The sequence below is a fragment of the Morone saxatilis genome, unplaced genomic scaffold, assembly GCF_004916995.1.
Source record: "Morone saxatilis isolate NCDOM2014 unplaced genomic scaffold, NCSU_SB_2.0 Contig16, whole genome shotgun sequence".
Classification (NCBI taxonomy): Eukaryota; Metazoa; Chordata; class Actinopteri; family Moronidae; genus Morone; species Morone saxatilis.
Genome location: NW_023339718.1, coordinates 13,843,684 through 13,852,529, shown reverse-complemented (window position 1 = coordinate 13,852,529; position 8,846 = coordinate 13,843,684). Strand labels below are relative to the sequence as shown.

General features: G+C 39.6%; 2 protein-coding genes across 3 annotated transcripts in view; one reads left to right on the top strand and one right to left on the bottom strand.

Annotated features, from left to right (window-relative positions):
• The window catches only part of cdo1 (cysteine dioxygenase, type I), a 5,599-nt gene extending 4,486 nt beyond the window's left edge, over positions 1-1,113 (bottom strand). Inside the window, exon 1 of the mRNA XM_035658602.1 lies at positions 849-1,113. Coding sequence (XP_035514495.1) covers positions 849-1,018 — 170 coding nt within the window. The 5' untranslated portion in view covers positions 1,019-1,113. The remainder of the gene's footprint in view (positions 1-848) is intronic.
• A 2,717-nt stretch (positions 1,114-3,830) lies between these two features.
• LOC118326039 (AP-3 complex subunit sigma-1) overlaps positions 3,831-8,846 on the top strand; it is an 11,787-nt gene continuing 6,771 nt past the window's right edge. For both annotated transcript variants that reach the window (XM_035658930.1, XM_035658931.1), the window contains exons 1-2: positions 3,831-4,139; positions 8,030-8,121. In XM_035658930.1, coding sequence (XP_035514823.1) covers positions 4,071-4,139; positions 8,030-8,121 — 161 coding nt within the window. In that variant the 5' untranslated portion in view covers positions 3,831-4,070. The remainder of the gene's footprint in view (positions 4,140-8,029; positions 8,122-8,846) is intronic.

Here is an 8,846-nt window from a genome sequence, read left to right as displayed (position 1 = left end):
ACCCCACCCCACCCCACCATGTCACAGGCCCGGCAGGCTGCGTCCTCGCTCTCTGCGCAAATATCGCCACTCCGCACGTTTTTGCGCTTTCGTCAGTCTCCAAATATTTTCTGGGCAGCTGCAGCTCCCCGGTGGGGTAACTGCACAGTCACTCCACACGCACCCATGCACGTAAAAATCAGCGGGTGTGTATCCGTACTCAGTGTTGATTGGATGGCCCACTCACTCCCCCACCCCTCCCTCACTAATCAAAACACCGCTTTAGAAAACTCTTGAATAGAGCAGCCATATTTTGTAGTGGGGAGGCCTTACTGCAGAGATAAACATGTTGTTTGCTGTGAGCTTTCGTAGCTAAATTGTCTACATTGATATAAAATTATGTAAATAAGCAGATTTTTTCTTTTATTCGAATATGGCGTGACGAAAGGAGGTTTTGGTCATGGAAACAAGTGCAGGTTTTGATTCAAAAGTGATGTTTTTTAAAGCATACGCAGTTTTAATAACTGATTGCATGGATTTTTTTTTATAAATGCACACAATAGTTTGCACTCTAAATAACATACATCCTACAACACACCACTTTTTTAAGGCAACTTCCTAGTTTTTTGCAATAAAAAACAAAAATAAAAGCAGCAGACATGAAATAAAGACACAAAATAGACTAAAGTAAAACATATGATTGGAAAAATAAAAGTCGGACTATATTATAAAACAAAAACAGACTGAGCCAAGGTGACAGACAAGGCTATAGAGCAAGAGAGCAAAGTGCATCAGCATAATAAATCTGTAATATCTAAGGAGTTAATAGCTGTAAATAGGATTATGAAACAAAGTGGGTTTTTTTTTACCTGTACTGGTCAGTCTTTGCATATTTCATCCACTCCTGAGGGTTGCTCTCATATGATTCCATTATATTTTGGACCTCCTCCACATTGATGTTGTCACTCTCGAAGATTTTGTGCAGGATTTTTATCAGCTCATCCAGAGTTGCTGGCTTCACCACCTCGGTTTGATCCATCTCTCTGAGTCGAGCTGGAGATTCTTTTTCAGATATATTCTCTTCTGTTTAAAGGCAACAGGTTTCTCTCGCTAACTTTGTGCACTCGTTCACTTTTTATAGGCCAGCGCCGCAAATTTGGGGGCGAGCTGGTGTCGGACTATACCATTATGGGAAAAGGTGAACGCCCACAGCACACAGTCTCATTTAAATACAATTTCATTATGAGCACATTGTGAAATATCGCAATAAAACACGTGACTGCGCTCCCGGCGCACTTGATCCATAGAGATTATAATTATTTCTTATTTTGTTTTTAAGTTTTGATCACAAATATGCATTCATCTCACACATTAAGAACTTGGACTAATCCTCCCTGAGTCCAATACTACCACGTTGCCACAAACACAACCTCCCCCTTTCCCTCTCTCTTTCTCTCACTGAGGCATTTCTCCAACAATAGCTGTCCAAGCCTCGCTCTGTGGGCTCTCTCCTCACTAACTTATATCATCAACACACTGTCTGAGGTGTGTGCCGACCACAAGCTCACAAACAAGTGAGAGATGGAAGGGGAAAAAACGTGAGAAAAAGTTTGAATGGTATCAAGAGTGTTATGGGAAACACAAGCTTGTTGTTCAAGTTAACATATTTTTTGGGCCTTTAATCACCCTTGTTTTAGTTGTATTAAATTAAGGGATTATGACATGACTTTTGCAGTGCATAAGAGAATAGATGCACTATGTAGTCAACCATACTTTTAATGAGAGTGTATTAGATAATTTAAAATGTTCAGAGGGATGGGAATGCTAACTATTAAAATATGTAAAGGGCGCAGCAGAAGAAAGAGGTAGTGATTCATTAATACTGCAGATACTTAATGGTTCACTTAGTTATCTTACAAACCAAGCAAGATAATCTAGAGATGGATATCCAATGATGATTGTGGGTGTGAGTTACTGGTGGAAAACTACTCAAGCAATATAGCCTGAGATTTGATGGGAAAATATTCAACCAAAGTCATATATTAGAAAATAAAAGCAGAAAGGAGTGCACATATTAGTAAAATGTAAATGTCAAAAGTAAAGGAGAATTGGGGAGTTATAGCTCTAAAAGTGTTTCCATCTGAAAAGTTTCACAAGATCCAAATATCCTCAAAGTATAGCCTCAGATCTCAGCCTCAATTATACCTCAGGAGGCAAATTGAATAAATGTTTTGACTTTCAACTTGCTTGTGCATGTGTGGATTTGTGCATGCATGTTTAAGTTTTAACTTCTGAGTCTGAGATAGACTTAAAATTAGACACAGACAAACAGTCAGACACAAGAAGAGATGCTTCTGTTCGTGTTTTTGATATCACACTCAACATCCTCTTCACAGGATGTTCTTGGCGCTGTATGTCTTCCAGTCCAGCTTGCAGTTAATCATAAATCATCCTTACAAATGATACACATTCCTTCACAGTCGTTTTATAGATCATTCGTATCAGGGAACCACACCCATTGCCCTTAAAGAAAGGAAGAAGACTCATTATGAAGAAAAACAACATGTCACTGAAATCACATACAGTAGTTCAGGTTGTTGGGGGTCAGATAAGGTGCAGATAATGAAATGTACAATGTGTGTGACCAGTAGTGGCTCAGAACATATCAAGTACCACAGCAGATGCCTCACTTGCAACTCTGAGTGCAGTGCCTTGCTCAAGGACACTTTGCCAGGAATATTTGAAAAATCAAAAGAACACTGCTTGAGTAGAAATAGGACACTTCACATTTCCCAGACATGGATGAGGTAAACTGTCTGAATTGTAGGCCTACTGGTTATCACGGGTTAGGCTCCAAACCACAGCTGAGCTGGGATATTCCAACAGAAAAACTCACGCATTTGTTTTCAGCCTTACAACATGTGTCAGTATGTCAAAGGAAAATCCTCTCTGGCTGAGGAGGATATTCAGACTTTCGTGTTTACTGCCAGCATAAAAAGTAGAGAATGTTCTTTGCATCAGAGGTCGTGGCAAGTTTTCCTCTAAGGTGCCACATCATCAATACCAGATGTACTTTTGCTCCACCTTGTGGCTCAAACATACACTGAACATATGGGATATTAACCTGATGCTCTTATGGCACGGTTATTGATATATATGATTATTATTCTTAGTAGTATAGTGTCATATAGGGTATAAATAGTATGAAATTAGTATTACATCAAACTGCATAAAACAAACATTAGAATTTCTGGATTTTCTCTGAAAACAACTAAGAATGAGACCAGGATCAATAATGTAATATGTGACTGCACATGTCAAAAAAAGGTCAATAAAACAAGTTTCCACTTAACATTTGACAAATAATCAATATTAATTATGTAGCATAAACCATATTCTTCAAACCCGATTAACAAAACAGAAAGAAGGACGACGTGACAGCAAAAAAAAACCCATAAACATAAATAAAAACAAAATCTTGGTAAAAACACAGGAAGTTGATATGTATTGATAAACATAATCAGTTTTTATTTTAGCCTATATATCATTTGCCTTGGTACATTGGTGCATAAGAATCACAATCAAACGTAGAAAGATATAAATAAAGATAAAACGTAAAAAAAGAGACAATAAAAAAGGAGCCACTAATGTGCAAGATAAACATATAAACAGATATACATGTGGGGTAACATCCATTAAAGTCCTTGTTGAGCAACATATTGGATCTCGCTCCACTGCATAGATGATCCGAGAATCACTCTTAGGAAGAGAAATTAAGGGGAAGGAAGAAAAAAAAAAAAATTCTTCCTGTGTGGTTTCCGGCGACAGACCGCGGAAGTTTGTCCCATCGCGGTAGCCGTAGCGGGAGGAGGAGGAGAGCATGACTGGTCCTTTGACGTGGAATATTTCCGTAAAGAGACGATGGAGGAGTAGCAGCGTGTAGCTCGAAGCTATCCCGTATTAACCTTACACCGAGACGGGATTGAACCCTGAATCCCGGTCAGATCTGGGTTCACGGGAGCTGACGGACAACAGTCTTCCACAGACTGATCCCTTTCTGTTCCCCCGCCTCCCTCCGTTCAGCCACAACCATGATAAAAGCCATCTTAATATTCAACAACCATGGGAAACCGAGGCTTTCTAAATTCTACGAGCACTATGTGAGTAACATGACTGTTCTTTACACATTTGATTCTTCCTCAAGGCTTGTTGTTTGTGTGATGGATGGGCCAAGAGAGGAAGACAATAAATACAAATCTGAAGGTCTGGAAAGATACTTTGTTTCGTGTTATCCTCTGCAGCCAAGGCAGGTGTAGCCAAGTTCTCCCTCGCCTCCACACTGCGTGCAGTATTGTTGCAAACACTTTGAATGGGAAGGTGTGTGTGTGTGTGTCTGTGTGTGTACTTTACAACCCGCCCAGTGATGAGCTGTTGTTTCAGACCCGCTGTATAAGATGTCAGCCTCGATCCACGCCGTCCTCTTTAAAGATATGAATAATTAAACGTGTGGAAGCCGACCGAGGCTATCGTATCCCCCCCGAGCCCGTATGAGCAGGATTTGTCTTTTTATTCCTGCTAAATTCCAGCTGTGCTGCTGATGAGCCCCGTGAAGTGAGTTCACTCTGTTTGTGTCACATGACTTTAATAACGCCCTTGTGAGTGACTCGTGCTCGCTCCTCCAAAAGAAAAAAGAAAAAAAAAAAGAAAAAAGAAGAAGCCCTCTGACGACTGCTGCTTCAGTGGTCCTTTGTGGTCAGTAACTTTCCTGCTCCTGTCAGGAAAAAACACAACATAGGAGCTCCACGCAGGTAGTCAGTGATGGCTTACGTAATATCCTTTGCTGTACAAGCTGTGTTGGCTTGTTCTCATAATTGGATTTATATCTCAAGGTTGGCTGCCTGCCCCCCCTTTCTTTAATATTGGTGCTGCAAAAGGAAGGTGCCCTAACCAGGAAACTGTAAGAATCCTCTGCCAAGCTCAAACTGGTTGGGTGATTTTAAAAAAGAAGTGACAGGAAATTAATTGGCAACTATTTTCATAACCTGAAACTTCACAGTTTAAATAAAACCATCAAATTGGACATGGTCACTTTACAGGGTTTTCAAGTGGAAAGTTCAAGTATGAGGAAATTGGGAATGTCTTACAATGTATTTTGACTTTGGAGCTGGCTTCTTTAATGTTCGCAACAACTCCAGTCGAATAAAATTTTACACGGCCATAGCCAGGGTCATTCTGAACAGGACTGTGGCGGTGAACCTCTTAGGGAAAGGTTTTTTATGAGAGTTCAGATATGAGGAAATATGTCAATGTGTTACAGTGTCATCTGAGGGGATTTCAGTGAAATAATCTCCATTTTTAACCACCAGCTTGTCAAATGTGAGGATTTTCTCATGTTCATAAACTGAATATCTTGTAAACAGTTTTTGTCATTACTGATTAATCTTCTGATTGTTGTCTGAATTAATGGATTAATCAGTTGGTCTGTAAGATGTCAGAAAATTGTAAAAACAGCCTCTAAAATCTCCCAATGTGACATCTTCAAATTGATGATTATATCCGACAATCAGTACAAAATGATATATAATATATATAATATTAATGTTTGTCATTATAAGACAAAGAATACCTTCACATTTTAGAGCCAGAGCTGGAGCCAGGAAACGTTTTGCATTGATAAATAACTTGAACAATTAATCGATTATTGACAAATTGTTTCAGATCTAGAATTTGGGCAGTAGGTCGGGTAAAAGAAGACCTTTAAAGATGTCACCTTTAAGGTGATGGGTATTTCACAGTATTTTTACATTTTAGAGATGAATCAATATTATAATTATTATAATATAATATAATTGTTAGTGTTGCAGGGCCTACTTCTCAATTGCATGTTCTAGTAATTGAGATGGATGTATTTGTATTTCAGGAAGAGGAATTTGAAATTGATTGGGATAAGCCTATGTAGAAGCATCTTGGTTTATTATTAATAGGAGCTAAGGTATCGGCTTACCTGTCTGGTGGGATATAGTATTTTCACAAACACACACACAACACACACACACAGCACACACACACCACACACACCTGCTAGCTGTGAAGCATTCCGTTTATTTAAGTTAGTTTACTGATAAGACTAAGCCTTTATTTGAAGGCATGTTGTTAGAGTTGTGTCTGTGGCAGGCAGTAGAAGATAGTCAACCATGATGTGTGTGCGTGTGATGTGCGTGGTTGTGTGTGTGTGTGTGTGTGTGTGCGTGCGTGCGTGTGTGTGTGTGTTTAGAGGGAGAGTGGCAGAGCTGAGAAATCGTCTTGTTTGAGCCGGTCTGCTCACTCAGACATAAAGTCAAAGCAGCCGTCTGATCTGAGGGTGACATGTTGGGGGGTGGGAGGAGAGTGAAATATGCACACACACACACAAATTCACACCACATAAATTCACTTACCATCAATCGGCATTCTGCCAACATCAGTGACAAGAAGGGAAACTGGGTGTTCACGCCATAGAACAACAACAAGGCCTACATTTTTATGTGTAGCAGTCTTGAGATTCTGGTTCTACGGCTTTAACAAAAGTCGCTTTCACACATACTGGACATACGTATGATAGTTTGCTGGCTGTATTGGTCCATTATATAAGTGACTATGTGACCACTGCTCTATGTATACAGCTTTAGATTTCTGGTGACACTTTAACCGCTGTGTAAGCATAAGCAGTCTATAAACATTGAGTTTATAATGCTCAATAATGTAGTTGTAAGCAGATGTGACTATAACTCCTCCTGTGGTCACCCACAAGTGGAGGCTGGTGTAAGAAAAGATAATGAATGACAATGTAGTAAAACACAGTTGACAAAAAATATGTCTCAATGGGAGACGATATTATTAACAAATACAGTACACTAAGGAAAACTTTCCCTATATCTGCACAATTACATTATAGTGTGTTACATTTAATTACATTTATACGATTAGTTTTTATTGGACAGTGAAGATACAGACATGGGACATAGAGACATGTTGCAGTTGTATAGTGTAAGTCCCAACCATTAGGTAACCTGTATGCCCTTAAATTGTATATATAATATCTCCCACAATGACTCTACTACTATGCCAGAATTTAGAGAAAAGCTGCAGGTTCAGAACATCAAATTCGGTCCAGAGCAGGACATGGCAACCAGAGTCCATTAAAACCCTTCAACATCAAAAACATCTTTTACTTTTAAAACTTTTAAAAGAAGCGGCAGAAGTCTTGCTGCTGTTGTTGCTGTAGGCAACTGTATCATTAAACTGTGAGTGACCCTGCCAGTCGCATGCTACAAGTCACATGACCTATTTAGGCCTACAGCCAATTGCATAGTGGACAGCCTCTTCTCTCCTTGCGCTAACTGACCTGTTGTGCACCCCCGAGCAGACATTGGCACCCTATTGTGAGGCTGACTCAGTGTTAGAGCTGCACGCAACAAGATTTTAATTACTGTTGTCTTTTGATTGAGGATTTGGAGGTTAAAAACCTCAGACCATATGTTCTTGGCCCTGTGCATTTTCATTTTTATCAACTAAAATATGTTTGCCTGCTAATACAAGAGTTTATACATTTAATGTAGCTTGAATCTGGTTTTTGTGCCACAGGACTATCCTCCTCTATTAGTTCAGGAAATGTTCAAGTGTGAGCTCCCATTTAAGCCTTTTACAGCAATGAATGCATGCAAACACGCCTGAGAATATTTGAGGTTTCAAACAGAATCTCATCCATTAGCAAACAATAAGATAAGTCTGCCTTGATTCAGCTTGTACAATGTACTGATTGCCTTTGTAGCCTGCAGGCATGGGTGTATGTTTGAATATGACAAAGAGAATAAATCCTGTTTTTTCACTCAGAACCAATACATGTACTTGAGAAAAAGAGGTGAGGGGAACCATTAATTTAGCTGCCAACCCAGTCTGTTGGCTAGAGGTAATGAAATGCCTCACTGGAAGGAATGAAGTGCACAAACAACACATTATTTGCCATCTTCTCTTTGTCTAACAATCTCTTTTTCCTCATTTCACCCTGCAGAATGAAGACACAGAGCAACAGATCATCAGGGAAACCTTCCACTTGGTCTCAAAAAGAGATGAGAACGTCTGTAATTTCCTAGAAGGTGGCATGTAAGTTCTGAAGTCTGAGTGCATCAGCTTGGCCTGCGAGTGCATAAGCAAGTGTGTCTGAATGCTAAAGAGGCAAGCAGAGACTCCTAAGTCAGTGGAAGTAAAACACTCTAGTACATTATTTACTCTGATGCAGCATCACAGGAATTCATCTCGCACATTAAAGGAAAAGCTCAGAGGGCTTTATGAATAGCAATCAATAGTAGCAGTGTTTGTTTAAAGTTCATTTATCATTCATGAATGAGGAGCAAACTAGGTGTCAGTTTACTCTACTTGCTCTCGCTCTTTTCCCTTCGCAACAGTCTCTGCCACCTTAAATTGTGACACCAAAGCCACACGGTTATAAAATGCTTGTTTCATAAAGCATGACAACTGCTGACAAGTATCACTTTAACCAAACCACCATTTTGTTGTGTTACCACTGTCACTGAGGTCTTATCAAACCCAGTAACAGACTGCAGAAAGCACCACCTTTCATATCTTCCCATGGTAGCATATCATATGTGCTATCTTTACATATGTTGACTTATGCCTGGAAACAGTCTGTTTCTCTCCTGATGTTTTTGTGTTTCTTGTCTTTGTCATAACAGGTTTATGACATTCTTGTAACATCAGGTCATGTTTAAAGGGACACTTCACCCATTTGCATTAAGCTTTGTATCGTTAGAAACCCAGTCATATTTTTGAATGGTCGTGCACCATTCCCTCATTTTCCCCTGAGACAG